The following is a 23,755-nucleotide window of genomic DNA, read 5'->3' on the forward strand; positions in this document are numbered from 1 at the left end:
GAAAGGAAATTCAAAGTAAGTCACAGTTTGACAAATTATTGTTATGATTGACAAGGGCTATCCACCTGTAACTATCTGTTAATGGCAAAAAACATAATTGCCGCTGTGCCTTTTCATCAAAAAATTGTAGAAGAGAACTTTTATAATATCAAAAATTTTCGTAATTTGAAGCAAAGATCGTAATTTTTCTTTTTGGATGCTTAAGTATTCCAATATGATACCAATTAAACATGGAACAATTTCAAAATAATGCTTAATAACAAAGTTGAAATTCCATCTTCAACTGTTAATATCTTCTACAAATTTTCGGAAAAAAAATTGTCAATATTTTTCTCGCACTCGCCAAGGGAGCCTCTATCACTCCTTAAAAGGAATGACGCCAATTTTCAATCACCCTGTATCTAAACGATGATTCAAAATTTGCGTTTTTCTTCAAATAAAATAAATAAGTAATATAATATAAAAATTAAAGTGAATTTAAGGACCGCGAACTAGGGATGATGCAGTTTTTCTTAATAACTTTGTCCGTTTTTGATATATTAAACTTAAATTTTCCCTGTACAGTCTCATCAACACTGGGACTGGGAAATCGTCTTGGGAATTTACAGAGTGATATATTTTTGAATAAAGTCCTTTGTTTGTCAGTTTTATTTCAAAATTTACTAAAACAATATCAATTAGAATATCTGAACTGTTCACCAATATTATTAGCTACGAAATATTGAATAAAATCAACAATCAACAAAGAATAAAACGAGGCTTCAGATAGAATCCTGCCGTCACGGACGCAATATTACAAATCATACAGAATCCTTAATTTTGCAAATTCGTTTACCCATGTTGTATCGATTTGACTAAATCTTTTGAGAGTGTGAGACTAAACGAAGCTCTGGCTACGTTAATAATGGAGAAAATATTTAAAAAAAACGGGAAATTCGGTCTGAGATTCCGTCTAAGCCTTGGAGAAATATCAAAAATATGCTACGTGGACGACACCGCCTTAATGGCAAAAAGCTGCAAAGACTGCTATTTACATTCTCCAAAGGACCCAAACACATAGTCGAATTGTTTTTATCACTTGCTTTGTCCATAATATTTGTTTCAATGTTTTTATGGTAGTAGAGCATTTTTTATTTGATTTGGCTTAATTTAATCCCCCCAAGAGCCAGACACCGGAAATGCAAGCCTTCGGACATAATTAACGAATAAGCAGAAGATTAAATTTAAATAAAAATGTTGAATCTATGTTTACTTTTGTATAAGCTAAGTGTAGGCCTGGGTAACTCAGTGAATGTTTAGGAGTTGGCGCAGTGCTACGCAAATGTCTTGCTGTACCAACCCAACGCACCAGCTCAGGAACTCAGTTCCGCTGCTGGGAAAATGTTGATGATTTTTTTTTAGATTTATTTTAAGGACCGCTTATTAATATTGTTTAGATTTCATCAAAATTTCAGTTTTCCAATTTTACTCAAGTTGCTCTTTCTTCTAAATGCTCAATTTTCTAAAGTTGCACTTAAAAATGCTGACAATCTTAATGTATTTTATGAAATAAATTTCGAATCCTTCGTCGTTTTGTAAAAAGTTTTGAAGTCCCTTTCCAGCTTCGAATTTGGAACAAAAATCAAACAATTTTCTATCAAAAAACGAACAGAATAAGCGAAAGTTTATTACAGCGCATTTGGAAATCTCTTCACCTCCATTTCTCTGAAGACTGTGGAATTTGTTAAAATTGTGGAAAAAAATGTGGTTTTTTAGTTTTGACTGATTTTTTTTTGCTTTGCTTTCTTGTTTCACTTAAAAATACTGACGATCTGGAGGACTTTTACCCGAAAAATTACAGGATAAGTTTATAGCTTTGTAAAAAATGTTCAAAAACTTTATTCCGTGTTGAATTCGGGACAAAAACGAAAATAAATTCCTACAGTTTTTTCCCGAAAACCTCTAAGATTTTCTCCAAAACAGAATCCCAAAACTAAAAGTTTTTAATCGAAAACGCAAAACCGCATTATTTTCAGATGATTTTCTTCTTTTTTGACAATAATGGGGTGTTTTCAGTCAAAAATTAGAAAATTAGTATTGCTAGAAACGTCGCCTCGTTCATCGGTTTACAGGAAATTTTAGAAAACCCATTTCAGCTTCGAATTTGGCACAAAAACCAAATAATTATATTCAGTTTTTACAAATTATTGGGAAAATTCGCCGCCCGCATCGCTCTGAGAAGTTCCTTTAAATTTTCAGGTCATTCCAGATTTAGCAAAGTTTCTATTAAGCAATTCTTTCTACGCAAAAATCGCATTATTTTTAGTTTTACTTAAAATACTAGCAATCTTCAGGTATTTTGTGTGAAAAAGATAAATTTTATTGGAACACTCGCCTTCTTAACCGCTTTGCAAAAATGTTTGGAAAACTTTTTACAGCTTTGAATTATGTACAAAACCCTAATAATTATTTCTAGGTCTTTCTCCGAAAATATTTACCCGAACTGAAAAAGCGAAAGTTTATAATCATTTATTTGGAAAACCCGTGGAAACTGGAATTTCTTCACTTTTAGGTCAATATTTCTAGACAACACTGTGTAAAAAACCTGTGTAAAAAACGACTCTTAATTTAACAATCCTACACAATCAACAATCAAATAAATCTTAGACATGGAATATCACGAAACACTAAAACACAGCGCCTGGAAAAAGTGCAATAAAAAGTAAGACTGAAAAATTTTACATCATAGGTACTAAACAATTGATTAATATAATACGATTGTTTAATAATAATTGAACCGATTGTTTAATAAAACAATCGTATTAAAATCAAGACTTAAGACATGCTGTTTCTATCTGAACCATATTGTGTACACTAATGTATATTTTAATGTATTAATCTCATGAGTGTTACTAAGTTTCAATTAATATTAAGCAAAATTGAAATATTCTCAATGTTAACTGCGCATTAAACTTGAATAATATTTGCTATTGCTTCGCATTGCTTATCTTTTTTAAAATCTTTTGTGTACACGTTTTACAATCAAACGAATGAGTAAAACATTCATGAAAATTGCAACGGCACGTTTTATTTGCTAAAACATCAAGTCTTATCGGTTTTGTATTATGTGGAATTATTTTTTTTTGCAAACTCTTAATGATTACGACGTCTGTTACTTGTGCGGCTTATCTTCAAACTGAGTACAGATTTTAATTTTATCAGATTTACATTATTTACATTTAGGAATTTAGAAATGAGTACAAATAATTTTTTTACCGTGTGCTATTTGTATAATATCTAGACGTATGCGAAAGTAGCGAGGTTACCAAATTTTAGATTAATTCGATTTGCGCGCAAGTTAATCGTTTTTTTCAATGTTTTCAGTTTCATCTAAAGAAATAGTTCTGCAAGAAAGTACATTTTGGGCCACACAGATTTTTGTACATTTCGCGTGTTTCTACATTTTCTCATAACATTTTTCAATTGAAACTCGCTAATTACACAATTTGGTATAACACTGCATTTTTCAGTTTCAAAAAGTTGAGTTAAAACTTAATAAAAATGAAAAATACATTGAATCACTCGAATGGAAAAATCAAATGTGAATTTTACGGATTCTTAGCAAACAGAAAAACAATCCTATGCAACAAATTAATTCGTATATATTTTATTTTACATTTATTCAATAGACTTTGCTTACTTCAATTAAATCTATAGGGCAAGAAACAAGTTATATTTACTCCAAATAAAATAAAAAATGGTCTTATAATTGGTAAATTTATTTGTCTGCTTAGCTGGTTAATTGTGAAAGATTTCCCATGATCTGTCTTTTAAAGTTTAAAGTAATTTTTATAACTGTTTAAAGTAGGTGACCAAACAAAGCTTAAATCCCAACTAACTAGCAAAAATCTAACAAACTTATCTCAAAAGATGGTACTTAAAACACCATTAATGTACATTGGTTAAAAGAAAAGATAAATGTAATAATTGTTTCAAACTATATCCAACAATAAGTAAGAATAAATTAAACAATAAACTTAAAAATCTATGACAGTTGAATATGAAAAATTATGCAATTAATGCTGCTGTAAGTCTTTAATAATGCCCTTGTATATTTTGCTCATAGTAAAATTCTGAGAGTTAAAGCCAGATTTCCCAAAAGTGACTAGGATTTCACAAAACATTCAGCTATTATTAGAGCAGTCAAAATCAGTTGAACCTTCAAAAAGCTTACAATAATTCTAAATTAATGTAATGGAAGTATTCTATTAAAAAATCGCATGTATATAGCCAGATATAAATAAACTATTCAACAAGCACATGACACAATCCTGCAAGCATGCCAATTTAGACCAGTTGATTAGGAGCAATAAATTCGCAACGCTTCCAACTTGAATAGGTCAATGAAAAAGATATTAAACCTAATTCACCCAGCAGAAAAAAAATTAATTTAAGAACGATTATTGGCTTATGTATTCTTGCGTCAGCATTTAGCAAAATTAATCAATCCAGCTTATTACATTGATTGCTTTTTATCATCGATCTTTGTCTTCTTTAACTCAAATGTAGTGTCAAGTATCTGGCTAATCTATTGGGGTTTAAAAAAGCGTTAATACATACACGAGAAATTAATAATAATTTAACAGTATTTAATCAAGAATGTTTTGAACCATAAAATAAAGTTGAACTTTGAATTGTTTGCGCCAGATATGCTCGCAATAAGAGTTCATTTCATTGTCGTAGAAGCTTTCAAATGTAAAATGTTGACTATGAGTATGAGTTTTTTTTTCATTACTGGTCAAAAATTGGAGAAAACTTTTATTTAGTTTTTAAATTCAATCGAGTTCTACCTTCATTTTTGTAGTCAACAACACTTTTGGCACAACTTTGAGCCACTCTGAATGGATGAAAAGTAGTTCCGGCTTTGTTCTACTTTCCTCATATAATTGAATAATGAATCGGTTTTTAAAGGTTTCAATCGGCAGTCGTCTAGAACGAAATATTTCTCAATTATTCGGTTTCAGTTATTCAAAAAATAGATCGAATCATTTCCGGTAAAAAAATATTGCTCGTTTTATCAGTTTTTGCATCACACTTTTCTCTTAAGTACATTTTGTTAAAAATTCATCTGTTTATCTCTTTGAAATTCAAAATTTAAAGTTGATCTAACGAAACTAAACGTAACTGAACAGTCGAATTGATAATCAAAGAAACAACAATATATATTACTTATTACTTAAATAAAAAAAATCCTCAAATTGAAAACGTGGATGTTGAAAGTTCAGTTTATTTACGTGCAACAAAAAGTAAGAAAATAGAAAATTAAATTATTTTGTCGCTACCTTTCGCAAAAGACCGCGAGATATTTTTACAAGTAAAACCTTCCATTTATTTCCATTATATTTTCATTATCTTTGTTTGCTCTATTTCGGCAGCTACAATTCATTCAAGCTATCGGACACAATATTTTTTTGTTAAGTAAACTGAACTAAAATTCAAGGTGTAATTCTAGTTCAGAGTTCGAAAGTAGCAAGTGAATTTAGTGGGTAACTGTGGTATTAAATTCTTTAAGAAGAACTTTGAAGGTCTATTTTTTTAACAGTGACTATGCACATTTTTTGACCACTTTTTTGTTGCTGTTTGCTTTGAGTTTACAGTATCTTTTTCGTTACACTTTGTACCTTTGTAAAAATTATATCAAAGTTTAACACATTTTCTTATTGCCTAGGAATAGTGAAAAAATGGCATTAAATGAAGAAGAAATCAAGTCCACTGAGTGCGTTTTATCTGCAGAATGCAACGTTATTGTCGAACAAGATGAAACTATCTTAGTGGTACCTTCAAGGTAAGCGGAAATTAATTTTTTAACATTTTATTTTCTGCTTACTTACTTTACCGTTTAATTTTACTTTTCAATGTCAGTTCTGCGTTTACAGTAATCAGATTAAATCGTGATACCATCTACTTGGAAATTAATTGTCGTCATATAAGGTACGGTGTTTTCAGCATATCTAAGTCACCAAAAAAATTATTTCGAGTATTCAGGCAATTTCCTGTTTATTATTTCAATTATTTGATTCAAATTAGAGCCAGTTTTTATATGTGTATTAATAGAAAAGTTCTTCAGAAAAATACCAAGAGCAATATTTCGCAAAATGTATCAATCTACCTCGGAATCTGAATTTATTTATAAAAAAAATCAAAAAATCGCAAACGCGAATCGAATACAGAGAGCGTTGAAATTATTTTAGCGATTTTTTTAAACTTCCAGCATCAAGGTTTGACAAATGATATTTAAAAACCGCTGCATTGAAGCTTTAAAAAGTTTAATTTTTGATTGGTTTCTCGAAAAAATTTATGAAAATAATAATTATGAAAAAAGTTCTCCAGAAAAATATCAATAACAATATTTCGCAAAATTTATCAATCTGTCCCGGAATCTGAAATTTTAATTAACACTTCTTTTGCACACAATATGGATGAGTGAAATAATGTTGGTAAATATTATTTTGTATCGTTTTAGAGTCTTATAAACTTTTCCAATAAAAGTAATTTAAAATAATAATAAATACAGTGCTAATATTAACAATATAATAATATATTTATTACCTTTAACCGATTTCTATTGCTATTAGAAAAAACTACAAGCGACGATAGAAATAGAAAAAACTCAAGCTTTGATGTGGAAATGAAAAAATAGTAAATTATATAATTATGTGGCTCATACCCAGATGAACACATTCACTTCACAATAACGTGACTTTTACGTCTCAAACTGACGTTATTGACGACGTTTACTACGTGGGCATGACCTTAAAATGACGTTCAAATGCCAAACCTTCATCTTGACGTTTTACTGTCGAATATAAACATATGAAAAAATATCATAAATCAGTCAAATTTTCATTTCAAATCAAGAGAATGAACAGTATTTTTTTTTATTTAAACGTTTTAAAACACAATCTATGCCCAGCAATCGTCACACTAAAGTAACACAATTTTTAGTTACACGTAGTAACTATCATGCATGCAAATAGGAATTAATTCGTATTTTACAATGTGAACTGTTTGACTAAATGGACTGCAACAACAATAGTGAATACCAATAAATGACGTCCATCTATGTCATTATATTAATACGTCAACTTGACGTTTAAATCTCAACGTCATCAAGACCACTGCCAATGACAAATTAATATTAATCTACTGAATCGCAGCAGACTACCTAATTGATTGAAAAGTTGCACTAAAATTAGCTTTTAGTTATATTTAGTCCATATTGCTCACACATTGTAATAAAGGAAAATTTACTATTGTAAAATTTCTGGTATTATCCAAATATTATCTTATTTAAGTAAATTGATTAATCTTGGAAACGGTTCGAGATAACGAAATGATACATTAATATGTAATTATTGGAAACATTATTGACCCTTCAAATTACGATATTTTATTTGATATACACGGTGACAAAGTAAGGACCTAGTCGTAATCAGTCAAAAATCATTCTGATGTGGAAAAGAATTTCTTTCGAACGTTTCGCTGGAACTGAACTCACTTTCCATTATTTCTTTCAGGAAAGTGTGGCTTCAAAACGTACTCTACACATTCACCAATCATCTAGTTCCTGCCCTAGCAGCATTTCTAGCTAATAGTTTGTCGAAATCATTGGCACCTCTTCAAAGAATTCCGCTTAACTTACCATCTGGAGTGGTAAGAAAGCGATTTCGACGAGTAAGTCGATCGCGGCTGGCCTTAGCCGATGGTTTAGACGAAAGTCGCATCGAAGAAGGAAGCGACAGTGAAAAAATGAACGAATCACCGGAACGATGTGTGAATTGTACAGTAATGCATGAGCCAGAAGGAGAAATATTTGCTGATGTTATATTTGTTCATGGATTGCATGGTGGTAAGCAGTTGTTTTACTTGGAATTGTTAGGTTCAGAAGACCAAACATTGCACAACCATTGGATAATTGAAACGATTTGATTTTGATGGAAAAATTGCGAAACAATGTATAACTTCTTTAGAAATTTTAGTCTTTTTAGCCTTTCAGCAAAGGAAGGCTTATACGTGGGACCAGTAATTCTGCAAGCGCTTCAATTAATTAAACCGTTAGCCGCGATGTTTGAATATTAAAATGAAATGATGTAATGCAGCAGAACTTGTTTAAATAAGTTTGCAATATTTACCCGATTTAAAAGGCACGTTTTAAATTCGACTTTTATCATTTAAACTTCTGTTTAAATAGTTGATTCAAATACAAGGATTTTCAATTAAACAAATGTTGAGTGATTCTTTTTGAAACCCCACCTGGATTGACCTAAATAAATGGAAGGTTTATATGTAGAGAAAGAAACTTGCTTGCTTTACAGTTTCAATAATTGGCAATATAGTTGAAGCAAAAAACATTTCTAAGAAAACGTAAATTCGGCTTTGAAAATGGTAAAAAACCCTGAACATTTTTTAGACAGTGTTATTTATTAAAAAAATCATATCAGACATCAATCGAATACAGACGGAGAGCGTTAAAATTATTTTGGCAATTTTTTTGTTAACTTTTCTAGCATTAAGGTTTAAAACATGATATTCGAAAAAACCACAATTGAAGTTTTAAAGTTGTATTTTTTATTGGTTTCTCGAAAAAATGAATGAAAATAATAATAATAAACTTTAAAGTGTATTTGGCATAAATAACTATATTATTTTGCCTCATGGGCACTCTTTTGTTAAGTCCAGAAATACTTTAATTGATGAAGAAACTTGCTAAGACTTATGAATCTGGAACTTGAAAATATCATAAAAATTATACAAACATCTGTTGCTAAGCTTCTTTGCCATTAATAAAAATACTTGGAAAGATGATACAGAATTTCTTCTGGAAGATCTTAGAAGATAAGAGAAGCTATAGAACATTATAAGAACATATTCAGTCTCAATTTTTTTTTTCATATTCACCCAAATAATAATTTTTTGATTTTACGTGCAATGTTTAGAAATATACGTATTAATTTTCTAATTTTTTTTCTGTTTTTTTACCATTTTTAATCTTGTATTAGATTATATTTTCGTAAACGAAACAATGTGGAAAAAATTCGTGTAACAAAAAGTTGCATTTTTATCGTCATCAGGTGAAAACATTATTAAAATTACAAATACTTTAAACGTTCAAAGTGTTTTAGTAATAAAACAAATTTAAGCTCATGTGAAACGTTATTTTTGTAAAACGAAATTTATTTTTGTAAACGGGCAAAAAAACAATCTAATTGAAATGAATGTAAAAACGCGTATATACTTTTTATAATAAGAACCGCTAAATACAATTTTTATAAATCGTCCTGTATGGGTAAATCTCCATTTTCCCTTTTATGATATTTAATAACTTTCAATAGTTAGTTCGAAAATAAAATAAAAACATTCCCTTTCATCCAAAAAAAGTTATAGAGGCGATATTACATTTTTAAAAACGATTTTAATTGCATTGCTGCGTAATTCATGTAAAGCACCCTCGAATAAAATAGTCAAAAGAGAAATTGTTCAGTCATTTCTCATTAAAATAACTAACTTTTTACCAATTAGTTGTAGAATGCAGGCATGATCTCAACATATTTAATATTTTCATGGCGCTTAAGAATTTAATTAAAGCGGGTTTGTTTGCTGAAGTTCTTCGTATTAATAAGTTCCAAGTTCATAATTACTGTGTCGCTTGGCATATTAACTTTATAGCGAAAAAAGTAATACGCTGTCGGCGCTTTACGTTAATAAAGTTAAGTAAATTTTATTAAAAAGTTGTAAAAAACAACCAAGTAAAATCGTTTGTAAATTTCCAAAGGCAAAAACTGATAAAGAAACGAAAAGTTTTTAGAACAATATAAAGTGGAAAATTTCTAATTAACTGATAGAACTGTTTGGGTTAATATCTAGGTTTAGATCGGACATGGAGACAAGGAACATGGCGAGTAAAAAACCCCAAACTGAAAAACTTGAGTCCAATCAGAAGACATTCCACTGACGATATGTACGTTCCAGTCCCAGAGAATTTTTCAAGTAAGAATGTGGGTGATGAAGGAAGACTCAAGCGAACACTCACGAAAATTTACACGACCATACCGGTGAAAGTAGCCAGAACCAAAGACGCAAATGCAAACGACAATGTGGATGAAGTGGATGAAACAGAGCAAGTAGAGGAAGAAATTGAATTCGAAGATCAGGAAACAAATGTGGATAATTTCAGCAGATGTTGGCCGCAAGATTGGTTGCCTCAAGATTGTCCAGGGGTGAGGATTTTGGGCATAAACTATACAACGGATGTTCTGTGGAGGCCACTATGGCAGAAAAGAAAACCCAGGTAAACATCAGTGTTTAGCATTTACAACTCGGGTGGTAAATTTACTTTGGATATCAAAGTAAATTTAATTATCTAACAGCTTCAAGTTGGCCGAACCCTATTTAAAATTCATCTAATAAGGGCTGGCTGGTATGACGGTTTTTCAAAGCAAACACATAAATTTCACAAGGATAACTTTGCCTAATTAATAAAAGTTCATTGGAAGTGATTGATGTTTTATTCCTAGAATAAAGGTATTAAATCGATACCCCATCCCAAAGCGTAAAATGATTAAAACCGATTGTTGATTAAATATATTTTTCCCAGAACCAGTCTTCCTCAACGAAGTAACGAAATGATGGAAGATCTGCTCAGATTAGGAGTGGGCTGCAGACCAATAGTGTGGGTGGGCCACTCAAAAGGTGGATTGTATATTAAACAAATAATCCTCAACGGTAAGGACAATTATTTTATGTGAGTACAAAGTGTAAGAGATCATTTTTATTTGCTTAATGAAATGATTAATTGATTTACTTGATATTAATCGTATATCTAATATATATGGACAACATTCCTTTGAAACTTATAGTTTTTGCACTTCGAATAATATTGAATACGCAGTCACAAGAACGAGGAAGATATGAAACAAAGAACGTCAGTTTCATCGTTTACTTTCTACATAAAAAATGCAAACAGGAATACGAATAGAAGAATTTAAGTAGCAGTTGATACTAGAATTTTATTGATTAATTTGAAAGTTTGCTTTTTAAAAAACAATTTATTTACAAATTTATACAAACAATAGATTTTAGTTGTTACCGAACCTTAACTATGATTTTTGACCAAACATATAATGACTCGTTTCTGCTGTGCCTTTTTTTATAGTTAAATCATGCTGATCACAGCAGAAACAATACTACGTCTTATTTTATATGAATAGTCGGCATAAGTGGCCATATAATTATAGCAAATAATTTGGATATTGTAAATTAAATTTCAATATTTGTATATTATTTTTTATAGTTTGCCAACATTTTCGGGAAATTTTAACTGCAAGAAACATTCTTAATCTGTGACTAACGCCTAGAAACAGCGCGAAATAAATTGAAACCCCCGCAAATTTTCGCAGAAACACAAATTTTGAATAACGATTTAATTAATAACAATCAGCTTTTATAGGACCATTCGAATGTATGTTTGTACTCAGTAGCACTCACACACATAAAGGAATATATTTTTAATGGAATCAATATTTAATAGAGCGTAAATAGTTAGATTTCAGAAGAACCATTCAAAAATGATTTTTTTTCAATTTTCAAGATTGTCCAGATGCTTCAATTACTATAGATAATTTCCGATTCCAAAAGCAATTCCAGATCTCAGAACATGAATTTCATTCATGCGATAAATGACTAGAGTAAAGACACTTTATTAACTACGTAATATTTTGCAATTCATTTCAATGAGTAAATTGTTTCATTAGTCCAAGAAAACTTTTTACATGCATCAATAAAATGGCACAAAAAATAGTTAACTAATGATTTCATTTTTAAAAAGCATTTTTATAACTCTATAAAACAATTATTTTTAGTAACAGTAAAAAGAAGAAACCTTATTTGAATTTATCTAGAAAAATGGAGAGCGTTTCGATACCTAATACTTGAAACGGGACAAAATTAGACTAAGCGCTCACGCAAAATGGATTTTCTCTTATCTTTAGCAAAAGTAAAAAGCAGATACTTTAATTCTTTTAAAAAATGGTTAGTGTCCCGATAAACGTAACGCCAACATACCTAATAGCTGAAACTGAGCAACATTATTAAAATTCAATAATACAAAGCGATCTTCTTACAGGATGGCATGCTAAGGATAACCAGACTGTTCAAAATCTCTACCATCAAACCAAAGCTATAATGTTCTATAGTGTGCCTCATAAAGGCTCTCCAATTGCAGACATGACTTTTCCTTTCTTCAGACGAAGTATTGAAGTTATGGAAATCCGGACAAGTAAGTATTATTACATTGTTTCTTAAAACTATTTTTTAAGTTTTAAGGTCATTTTTTAAATTCTTCCTATTCCTGCTAAGAATTGTGAAAAAATCTAAATATTAATAATACATTTAAGAAAACGTTTCTCATAATAAATTAAAATAACATTCATCATTAAAATACATTCATTAAAAATTGCTTGTGTTTTATGAAATACGTAATAATTAATTATACGCAATTAAATTATTACATAAACAAATCACGTACATCTTATAAGTTCAAATCAAAATTGTAGAATTAAGAAAATTAAAATTATTAATTAAAAATAATTAAAAAAATAATGCTAAATGAACATCTGTGAATGCGCTTTTAATATTTGTTTTATTTTCTGGCTATTAGACTGTGACTTCGTTCTCAACTTACATCGAAGTTTTCTTGAAATATTCAACAGTGAGGAACAGGACAAAAAACCGGAAATTTTCAGTTTTATAGACACTGAAAATACGCCCGTAGGATTTACTTCTCTAAAATTCATCGCTTACGAATCGGCCGATCCAGATATTGGCATCAAATGCGACGTGCCTCTGGATCATAGAGAAATTTGCAAACCCGCTGGAAGAGATTGCTTTCTTTACCTTGAATTAGTGAAAATGATCAACAAGTCCATTTTTCAAAAGGAAGCTTAGCAAGGTTACGTTTCCGAAAATTGCTGTTTTTTGACAATTTTTTTTGTCAGCCAGGGCCAATTTTTATTATTTAATACATCGCATCTTGCATTCTGTGCTCCAATAGCATTATATTTAAGGTAGTCTTTCAAGTATATACAATTTTTAATTATTAAGTAGATTTCAAGGCGGTTTTACTAAAGAAAATTGCATGTTTCTGTGGAACTCAATTATACAATCAGTATAATAATATTAAATTATACCCTAATACTACCCCAAAATTATATAGCAACCAATAAAATTGAATCGTACAATGAACGTGTATATTGAAAATTCAAGTTACTTATCGACTGTGATGCAAGCACCAAGGTTTATATATTTAGTTAATAATAACCATTACGAAATATAGACATATTTATGATGATAAAAATAAAATCAATATGTGATGTTATTAGTGATTTAGATGTAGTACGTTGCACAGAATTTTGTTATTAGTTACGAATAATTTTAATAGACCTGAAGTGAATTAAGTCAGAAATGTTTGAGGAAAATACCGGAAAATATAAAATAACAGTTTGAAAATATTAAAAGCAAACTTTTTATTTTCATCTTCGAAGAGAAATCATGGTTAAAAAGTTTAACATTAATTTTTAAATAAGTTAATAAATGTATTGTATTGTTAAATTTTAATTTTATATATTCTAGAGTTATTCTACACATTTATTGTGGAAGTTACCAAATACAAATGTACAGTAAAAAAAACCATCAAAATAAGGGTTATTTTGCAAAAATTGTCAATTAAGAGTTAAAATGTATAGAAATTATTTCTTGTTCCTTCATATTTTAAGTAAACCCTACTTTCATTTCAATCTATTTCACATAAGCCAAACCTGAAAAAAGAATAGAAATTCATCAGAATTAAGTATAATACAAAAGTTAACCATATACATATGAACACAGTATTGTTGAATTTTCTAATTTATTTCGCAAAAGGCACAGTAGAAATACCAAACCATTTCTTCATAAAAAAACAAGTATTTAACTCTTACAACTTGGAAGTGAAAAATCTGGAAATGAAAGCCCAATAATTATTACACCGAGTATTATTTAAACAGGCAAGCCAGTCCGTTACTGTGATTTCCGATGCGGAAAAGTCCAGATTCAAAAACCGTCTGTGATAATGCTTCACCAAACTTACGCAAAATGTTTAAAGTAAATTCTGTTTATTATTATCAGTATTATTAAAATTTAACCAAACCAAAAAGCTCTTGTTGCTTACCAATTTCATGAATGAAAGTGTCTCGTTCACAAGTTCGACTAATCGAAATCGTTCGAAAATATTTTTATGAATATTTAGTCGTTATTTTATGGAATTCAGCTATGCCGAAGAATTCGAAGTGGGCACATTTAAGAATAGCAATTACTAGTCTTAGAAATGTTTGTACATACATATTTGTAAGGTTACAAAAACGACAATAAAAATAAACCGATTTGCTTTGATTGAAATTAAACAATGTTGCATATGACGAGTTTATTTGTGTGCTTCCCAATGTTATAATAAAAACCAAAGTGTTTCCTAAACTAATTCCTAACAATAGTAAAAATAAGTGGATTTGAGTGGAAAATAAAAGATCTATCTACGTTCTTACCTGCTATGCAAACTGTTTCGAGGATCTGTTTATAGACTTCAATCATACTCAATTAGAAGTAGAAGCAAATATGTAACAATTTCTATTCAAAAGCTGATTGACACATTGACAGCAAATAATTGCAAAAACCAATTGAAACGCAAAAATCAAAATAGACAAAAAACATAAAACTGCGAAACTACTGCATTATTTTGCAAATTAATTACAAACATTAAAATTTATTAATCAATGTGATAACTCACGTTACAAAGTTGTAAACGAAAACTGTGAAAAATTATTATTCTCTGCATGTCAAGGGTGCTCAATATTCAATCAATTAAATCGCTGGACTGTTCCAAAACAGCGCCACTGTATGCCAAATCCCAATAGTGCTCAACTTTATGTTTTTTGAAATGTTCCCTGGCTAACCGTTCTGTGGGACAAACTTTGAATTTCAATTCTCCAAAATTCCTCTGCTTTGTTGTGCCTTCCCAAACCAACACGCATTTGTTGGGCACATCTCTACCATCTGGGTCCTTAACAATGTCCTCCTCCCATTTAATTCGATTCAACATTAATCTGTAAAAAACAGCAACTTTAATAACAGCATAGATAACACAGTAGAGCAAAAAAATCAATATTACTTACTAAACTTGATATAAAGCAGTAAGAGGGGTGTTATTAGGAAACATGAGCAATATCCAATTGAACAACTTTCAAATTTAGCTAGTCTTATATTAGTATTAGCTGTGAATTAGCAAAGTAAATTCAACTAATAAAGATATGCGTTAGAAGGGCGCTAGCTAAAATAGCAAGTATGACCGTACTTACCTTCAGGTGATTGTTTTGGATATTCTACATCAACCATAAACAAATCAAATAAAATAACATGGGTTTTAAATCACCGCCATTAATTGTTCTTACCTTTTATATTTCTTTTGCTGCTTAGGTCCTCCTTCCACCACAACGACACAGCAATCTGGATAAAGAACTACACATCCACTCATGTACAATTGTTTTGCGTTGGTTTCCACCTTGAATTTCTTTGCGGCTAACTCGTGAAGATGAAGAATTCGATAAATGGATACTTGCACACCCAAAGTCGTGTCCTCCTTCAGTTTTTTCACTTTCTTATCCCTTTTCTGTTCAGCTGTTAGTTTACGTGCTGCATTGGCGTCCTCATGGGCTTTCTGTCTTTTCGCCATTTGCTCCCTGAAATATAAATTAATTAACCACTATCGATTTAAAGTCAAAGCACTGTATCGTACCTGACATGAGCCTCGATTTTAGTTGGATCCTGAACTGCCTCAGTTCCAAGAGCTCTCATTAAATTCGAAATTCGCAATTTTGGTTCTGGAGGTGCTTCCAGGCCTAATCGGATCTTTTCCTGCTCCTCCTTCCATGTTTCTCTTCTGTTCTGTCTTCGCAACTTCTTTCGCTCCTTTTTCGTCAGAAAAACTGGCATGTAAACGGGCTTGATTGGATCAGCTAAAAAAATTCATCACCTTAAACATCTGAAACCAACAAAAACTACAAACGTTCTACATGTTCTTTAAGTAAACACATTTTTTCATTATTTCGCTGTTTATTGCAAAGTAATTGTGACTCTCTTGCCACCTCAATACATACAAAGAATGAAACTCGAAAACTTTGAAACTTACTAAGAATTTTGGAGACAAAAAATTTTGGTAAATAAAAATCGATCAGAAACTTTGGACACTTACTAGGACATCTCATTTGCGTTGGATGTTCGACTAAATTGTTGATGGAATTTTGCTTAATGGCAATCTTTCCCGTTTGAGTTTGAGTGTCCAAGTTATCTTCCAGAATAACGGAATCCCACCATTCCATTAGCGGTACTTCTTCAGTAACACCTTCGGATTTGGCAATCAAGGCCAATTTTGTAGCTGACGAGATGCCGGTTTTTTTGGCGATTTGAGAAATTTCATTTTGCAATTTTTCCAGTTGAGACTAAAATTCAAATATAAATTTGAATAAGTAATTGTGATGTTTTTGAAGCAATTTTATGTATATCTGGTTAATTATTATTTGTTCTTTCTCAGTATTATTTCATCTAGACACTTATCAATTTGATTAGAGAGAAAGCAGAATATATTTTAGATAAACACTGAACAAATTCAGTAAGAAAAAAATTCAGCAAGAAAATGTACTTATGTTAGAACTAAGGATCTCTGCAAGGCTTTACATGTTTTACAAATAATGTTCATATTGTTTCCTGAAGTAGATTTCAATTTATTTTGTCCCCTTAGGACAACGATTAAGTAAGACCAAGTCACATTTATCGTATAAATTTTCACGCAGAAAAGGCACTTCCTATAGTTTCACATAAGAGACAAACTTACTTTCATTCTCAGCCTTTCGGCCAATTGTTGAAATTTTCCAGGTTCATGGAACCTTAATGCCCTTTTATTTCTAAGAGCCGGTTTTAAACCAATTCTGGGATCAATAAAACTTGTCTCAGAATTATCATCATCCCTTTTGTCAACTTTCTCCTTGTACTGTTCTCTCTTCAAGGCTCTTAAATTGGCTTTTAGTGTGGGTGCTACATGTGTAAGTTGAATGGCTTTACCTGATTTATCAATAGTCCTTCCCTCCTCATCCAAAATTAGAGGTTGAGGTTTAGTTGGGATAATAGGAATTTGAATTGCATTTCCCAATATGCCAGTAGAGAGTTTATTTTTAATTTGGGCCTGAAACAAAAAGCACTTATATAAGGATGTGTTTGAGCTGGTCATCTGGAGATTCAAAAGCGTTTGAAATGAATATAGCAAACAGTTGAGCAAATAGTTGAACTTACTTGCAATTGAGCGATTTTCCTGGCCTTTTCGGCATCGCCTTTATTTAGTAACCCCGTGGGGATACCATAAATACTTGGTTGAGGAATTTTTATATTAGCCAAACTAATGCTGTTTTTGCTCGGGGGTGGTAAAGGATCCATTTTTAAATTTCTCATTATGCCGTCTTTATCAGACAGGTGTTTTTCCTTTTCACGTCCCGACATCGAGTCTCTACTTCTGGACTCTCTGTCCCGCTCTCTATCTCTATTGCTGTCGTTTTTCGACTTTTTTGAATCTCGATCTCGATCTCTATCTCGGTCATCATCATATGAGCGTTTCTTTGACTTACGAGTAGCATCGACATCGTCCAGCAAGTCTTGTATCCTTTCGGAAAGACGGCTAGCCTTTTTACTGTCTATGTAGGAGTCGAGTTTATCAGCAATTTTCCGACGATCATATCCACTAGTCAAACAATCTATGACGACTCTGAGCACTGAAGAGTCACTGTTTCCCAACGTTTTATAAACCGCCCTTTCCACCGATGGCTTCAAGTCTTCGATTTCTCTGCGAGACAAATAAGCCATGTTCAATGGAATACGCCACAAGAATAAACAATTCCAAGAGTTAGATGCAAATTCATATAAACTCACAACTCACAACACTTACACCCATACCTTTACAGGTTAAATAAATGACAAAAGTGACGCGTGTCAATCAGGCAAATGAAAAGATGGCCGTTGCTAGGAGTATGTTCAGAATGGTTGCGACGATAACAAATAACATGCCCACATTAACCAGTGTTTATTGCTAGTGTTTCTGGAAGAAATGCGGGTTTCGACCACTTTTAACTCTTTGAATTTCACATCTTTTGCAAAAATAATGTGGAAAGTAATTTTAGATTGCCTTCCTAACATCTCCTAGCATACCAATGCTGCAGGTGCAAAAATTGTTTTAAATGTACAGCGAAAATCTATATTTCTTAACTTAAGCAACAGTTATTGCTAAATTCTCATTTTGGGGAAATAGCTGTTTAATATTATTTACTAAAAACATAAAATAAATATGTACATCAGTTGAAACTAAACCAAATTTTATCAAAATGTATCAGCACAAGTAAAAATGTAAATTCGGTAAAAGCGCGATATTTGTCAAACTGAAAAGTAAAAAGGTGGCACTAATTTTGTATTAATTTCGTTTAAATTATAGGAAAAGAAAATGTAAGAAAATGTAAGAAAATATAATAAAATTACCAAATGAGATCTACGCAATACCTTATGAGAAGAGTATTGTATTGTTTTTTGTATGGTAATATTATTATGTTATCATTTATAACTTGTTTTGTCCATAAAATAAATTCAAACTCTTTAGCTTTAACTAAAAAATTATAAAATCACAATTTATGCCTTATAATTAGTACGTCCAATACAGTTCCAATCTCGATCAATAACTGAACACGTTCACAACCTTACATGTCCAGCCCAGATGATTTCTGTCAAACCCAACCTGCCAAATGATTACATTTCTGGCGCCCAGTCTGAAATTTCAAATTTTCATCCTTTCTCAACCATTACGTAATTTATTAAAAAATACAGAACGATTGGAAAATTTCAGAAAAATTAATCGTCGTTTGTCACTAGTTTCTGTGTTCTGATAATGTTCCATTGGAACAACCAAAATAAATATGAAACGATTTTTTGGAGGCGTCTTAATTCTTCGTCGAAGTATTCTCATTGAATGTAAGGCTTACTACTCGTTAAGAACCAGACACAAAGTCCTAGAAGATGGGCCAGCTGCTCTACTGAGGAAGAGAATTACTGCCAATAAAATACAAGAAGATACTGTGCAACTGAAGATAGGTGAACAACTGCAAAGAGTGTATGAAGATGTGAAAACGTATCATCCATCTCAGGCAAGTTTTTTCAGTAAACTACTGTCTTCCAAGAAACAGAAAGCCCCAAAGGGACTATACATCTATGGAGCTGTTGGTGGAGGTAAGACAATGCTTATGGATCTCTTTTTTGATGTTTGTCAAGTGGAGAGAAAGAAAAGAGTACATTTCAATGAATTTATGGTGAAAGTACATGAAAGAATGCATCAATTAAAGCAAGAGGTGGTGCAGGATTTTTCTGAAAGAAAAGCTAAACCATTTGACCCAATTGCTCCAATAGCACAGTTAATTGTCGAAGAATCATGGCTTTTGTGCTTCGATGAGTTTCAAGTCACTGATATTGCAGATGCCATGATTCTGAAAAGGTTGTTTACCGAGTTGTTTAATAATGGAATTGTTATGGTCGCGACAAGTAACAGACCACCGGATGATCTATATAAAAATGGCTTGCAAAGATCAAACTTCCTCCCTTTTATCGACATACTGAAAAGTCATTGTGAAATAGCTAATTTAGATTCTGGAACTGATTATAGACTAAAAGTTATCGGTGATAAGACCAACTACTTTGTAAAAACTGATTATAATCTTGATCCAATTGCGCCAATATTTAAATTCTTGTGCTCGAAAGAGAACGATGTAATTCGAGGCAAAACACTCGTCATTTTAGGCAGGAATGTAACGTTTAAAAAAGCTTGCGGGGGAATTTTAGAAAGTACCTTTGACGAACTGTGTGATCGGCCTTTGGGTGCCAACGACTACCTCCATTTAACGCAATTCTTCCACACCATTATTATAAGAGATATCCCGAGAATTGATCTACTTGAAATGCGCTCACAAGCTAGACGATTCATAACATTAATCGATGCTCTGTACGATCAAAAATCCAAAGTTATCATATCAGCCGAAGTTCCTATAAGAGAATTATTTACTTATACAAAAACCACTGATAGTATTAGCGACGAACACAGAATGTTGATGGACGACCTGAAAATAGGCGACAAGGACCTAACGTCGAACATTTTCACTGGGGATGAGGAGATTTTTGCTTTTGATCGAACTATATCTAGATTAAGCGAAATGCAAAGCGAAGACTACTGGGGCGATAAAGGTAAAAATTAGTTAAATGTCTTAGTTTGCAACAATACAACTGGATTTATTGTAAAGTCGTTCAGCTAGCACATTTAGTTTAGAAATTTAGAAATGGTCTTGACTTTCTGTTTTCCAAGCACTTTGAGGACGATTCATCGCTAACCGAGAATGTGCATCTTAGTAGCTAAGATCTCTAGAAAATGATAAGTATTTTTTTGTTCGTGATATACATCGCTATTTTTACTTATATTACTTCAATATTCTAGTTTAATACCAACTGATCCTGAGTATGCTTTTTTTACAGAATGTTACAGAAGAAACCAAAAAACTTTGTTTTCATTTTTGAAGATATACTTATATACAAGGTGTTCAAGTGTTTTTTCTCTAAACAAAATTGGGAGCGACTTAACTTTTGGCTCTGACTCTTTGGTCTCTTTGTATAGCGACTTTCGTGTGATTTTATTTGATTGTCTGTGACTTCTGACTTGATATGAACTTTCTACGCCAACGGTTATCGACATTTAGGTTTCTATATGCGGATAATTTTATTTTAATTTCTGAAAGAGTCTCATTTGAATATGTTGTGGAGCAGTGGAGCACCGTCTGCTATAGAGATGACATATGTATATATATAATATGATATGCTTAAGTTGGACGCAGTCGAACGCCTTTTTCAAGTCGATAAAACTTGTGCACGCTGAGTTACTATATTCGATACATTTTTCAACGATTTGTGTTAACTGCGATACACCTAAAGACACGCATTTATGTGTATCATGTTAATAACCAAAACTACATCCGTACAGAATCCTTTCGCGGTGAACTCTTGCGGATCATCTGCAAGTGTAATGTGATTATTAAACATTTTGGCCATAATTATTCGCACTATTAATTCACCATCTTAATTAAATTAATTTTTAAAACGAAATTTAGTCGATCTTAAAAATGAGAATTGTAAATACTCGCCGGTCAATCGTGTGGAATTCTATGAGTGAAAAAGTCTTTATAGGTCATGATGGTCCCTTCCTCCACCTTATTTTTGTAGTAATTTTGTTTTAAGATGAAAATGTTCTGTTTCTGCCGCCTCAGTTCATATATCTGGTGCTTCTTTCTTTCTTTAGTTATAGAATTGTCTGTTTTGTATACCTAGTTCGGTTTTTCCTAATTTATGTCAGTTCTTCGATGTTTTCGCGTTGGTTCCTAAGAAAGCGCCTTGTTTTTGTAATCTGAACCAGCCAATTCGCGTCCTTTTTGAAAAATGTGTTTATATTTTTGATCAGAACTTCTGTTCGACTAGTAGGTACCTATAAAAGGTTGTCAATCTTGTCCATAAGTTTTTTTTTGGCACTGATGCAGTAGTAATTTGCTCTGTGTTGTCGCTGGTTGTTTATCCTTTTTGGTTGTTAGTTTAATCCAGGTTTTTCTAGCAGCATAAAATCGTAAAAAATAATTGATTGAGATATACAGAGTGGCCCGTAAGCACATGATCAAAAGGATACTGCGATATAATTTGCATCAAAAGAAGACGATCTGACCTAACTTCTGTTAACAAAAAATATCTGGCTCCTCTGGTGTAATACGAGGCATAAATTGATTGACAATCAATATCACAAATTCGGTTCGGAAGACCTTTTCTAATGAAGAAGTGACCGACATGGTCAAAATTTACGCGGCGCATATTTGCAGTTAATGTCTCACATTGTTAAGTGGCAAGAAAACAGACATATTTTTTTGCACAAAAACTATGAATGCTACAAGATTTTACAAAGAGCATAAAATTGTGAATGCATTATTAAAGCACCAACCAAAAAAAATGAGTTGATTCCATCCACCAAATAAAAGGTACTGGTAGTTTTTGTACCACGACTCTCAAGAATTCACCACTTGTCCAAAACGGCTGAACTCGATTGTTTCATCAAAATATATACATGTCTTACATAAGAACAAATTCACAACTAGTTTCACCAACATACATCGTACCAGTCTCCCAATATTTCAAAAAAGATACATTTTTTGGAGAACTTTGACCATCAATAGCAGAGGAGCCAGACATTTTTTGTTAATAAAAGTTAGGCCAGATCGTCTTCTTTTGATCCAAAGAATATCGCAGTACCCTTTTGATCATGTGCTTACGGGGCATCCTGTATAAATCTATTGACGACTTTGTCGTTGGTTGTTGATGTTTGGACTGTTGGTTCGTGTTATACGAATGTTTAAGGACGCAAAATGTGTTGTTGATCGCAATTCGATAGGTGAGGAAAAGCTAATCATTAATTCTTTGTTGTTTTTCAATTTTCCTTGATTATTTTCTGAATATCAAACGATGGAAGAAATTAAATAGTCAGCAATATATTTTCAAGGTTTTGATCTCAAGCTGTATATCCTATTCTTCACGTTAATGACAAAACTAGACAAACGTTTATAACTTCAAGTTTAGAAAAAAAAATTTCGCATTTTGTGTTCAAATTGAGTAAGTAGTAACAAACTCACACCCAAGGGTGGCTTCATATTTATGTACACCTTGTATATTAATTTACTTCCTACGTTCATAATAATTGCAATGGTTTTGCGGTCAATCAATTTCGCACATATAATAACTTAATTTTCTGAACTTTTTTTGTGTGACAAAAATGGGTTAAAACTGCTGCTTTTAGATTGGCAACTGTTACCAATAGTTAGTGATGCTAATAAATTAATTAGCCAATTTTCAAGCCGTTCACTTTTAAACATTAGCGGTAAACAGTGGTGATTGCTCAAAAGCGGACTAGTTTAATTTTTTTCTTAAAATAATTTAGTACGTTTGAACAGCTTATTGGTACTTCACTTATTACCTACCCCAACTTGTTAAACAACACGCAATGCTTTCTCTGAGGTCATTTTAAAAATGCTCAAAAACGGGGGCAACTAAAACTTAACATCTGCACATTTTTACACTCATTTTGTGATTTATTACCTTTAATTTTAATAATGTGCGAGCAGAACAATTTATAACACTGATGTTTTGGTCGAGCAATGTTATGTTAAGGTAACATTTTGGAAATCACCCACACATGAAAATATGATCCCAGGGAGATCGTCAATCCGATTGAAGTAAATTCTCTAGGGTGCACCTTATACAAACCTTATTCAAAACTTTTATTTCAATGCATAAGAACTGTATTTTTATATCAAATACCAAAGCACAGCTACGACTAATAAAGTTTAAAAATACCGATGACAAAAATTACTTCTTGGAACTTTGTACTGAAGTCATAAGGGGCTTTGGATGGATAAAGTATTTTATCATTTATATTTATACAGGTATTATTATACAGCGAAATAATTAAATGCTGATAGTTGATTCTTATTCATTGTTATTTGAGTATTTTAGCCATCTTTTATAGGTTGTAAAC

General features: G+C 31.7%; 3 protein-coding genes across 7 annotated transcripts in view; 2 read left to right on the plus strand and 1 right to left on the minus strand.

Annotated features, from left to right (window-relative positions):
• The window catches only part of LOC109539728 (protein SERAC1), a 30,984-nt gene extending 16,498 nt beyond the window's left edge, over positions 1-14,486 (plus strand). For 2 of the 4 annotated variants that reach the window (XM_048660705.1, XM_048660704.1), the window contains exons 2-7: positions 5,708-5,824; positions 7,557-7,888; positions 9,904-10,327; positions 10,634-10,761; positions 12,161-12,313; positions 12,695-14,486. In XM_048660705.1, coding sequence (XP_048516662.1) covers positions 5,721-5,824; positions 7,557-7,888; positions 9,904-10,327; positions 10,634-10,761; positions 12,161-12,313; positions 12,695-12,981 — 1,428 coding nt within the window. In that variant the 5' untranslated portion in view covers positions 5,708-5,720 and the 3' untranslated portion in view covers positions 12,982-14,486. The remainder of the gene's footprint in view (positions 1-5,707; positions 5,825-7,556; positions 7,889-9,903; positions 10,328-10,633; positions 10,762-12,160; positions 12,314-12,694) is intronic. The other 2 variants (XM_048660706.1, XM_048660707.1) reach the window with 2 other exon arrangements.
• Positions 14,477-18,090, minus strand: LOC109539722 (U4/U6 small nuclear ribonucleoprotein Prp3). Of its 2 annotated transcripts, XR_007280243.1 has the most exons (7): positions 17,407-18,090; positions 16,952-17,299; positions 16,313-16,559; positions 15,857-16,076; positions 15,513-15,800; positions 14,845-15,167; positions 14,477-14,812 (listed from the first exon to the last, which is right to left on the minus strand). XR_007280243.1 is itself a non-coding variant. In XM_019907670.2 (6 exons), exons 1-6 carry the CDS (start codon positions 17,968-17,970, stop codon positions 14,918-14,920), a joined length of 1,917 nt encoding a protein of 638 aa, XP_019763229.1. In that variant the 5' UTR covers positions 17,971-18,090; the 3' UTR covers positions 14,477-14,917. The 2 variants fall into 2 exon arrangements, 1 of the variants encoding a protein (XP_019763229.1); XM_019907670.2 differs by having other exon boundaries at positions 14,477-15,167.
• Positions 18,091-18,868: 778 nt separating this feature from the next.
• LOC109539763 (putative ATPase N2B) lies at positions 18,869-22,153 on the plus strand. The gene has a single exon (XM_048669691.1). It carries the CDS (start codon positions 19,068-19,070, stop codon positions 20,391-20,393), a length of 1,326 nt encoding a protein of 441 aa, XP_048525648.1. The 5' UTR covers positions 18,869-19,067; the 3' UTR covers positions 20,394-22,153.
• Positions 22,154-23,755: the final 1,602 nt, after the last annotated feature.

Source organism: Dendroctonus ponderosae, unplaced genomic scaffold (genome assembly GCF_020466585.1).
Source record: "Dendroctonus ponderosae isolate FM_Combo_2020 unplaced genomic scaffold, Dpon_F_20191213v2 Dpon_F_20191213_1, whole genome shotgun sequence".
In the NCBI taxonomy this organism is placed as follows: domain Eukaryota; kingdom Metazoa; phylum Arthropoda; class Insecta; order Coleoptera; family Curculionidae; genus Dendroctonus; species Dendroctonus ponderosae.

Bases quoted from the DNA above. Each gene is read 5' to 3' on its own strand.
- LOC109539763 (XM_048669691.1), top strand. From the start codon at position 19,068: ATGAAACGATTTTTTGGAGGCGTCTTAATTCTTCGTCGAAGTATTCTC.
- LOC109539722 (XM_019907670.2), bottom strand. From the start codon at position 17,970: ATGGCTTATTTGTCTCGCAGAGAAATCGAAGACTTGAAGCCATCGGTG. The intron at 16,077-16,312 runs GTAAGTGTCCAA...GAATTTTTTTAG, and splicing joins AACGCAAATGAGATGTCCTA to CTGATCCAATCAAGCCCGTT. The intron at 15,801-15,856 runs GTACGATACAGT...TTTATATTTCAG, and splicing joins AAAATCGAGGCTCATGTCAG to GGAGCAAATGGCGAAAAGAC.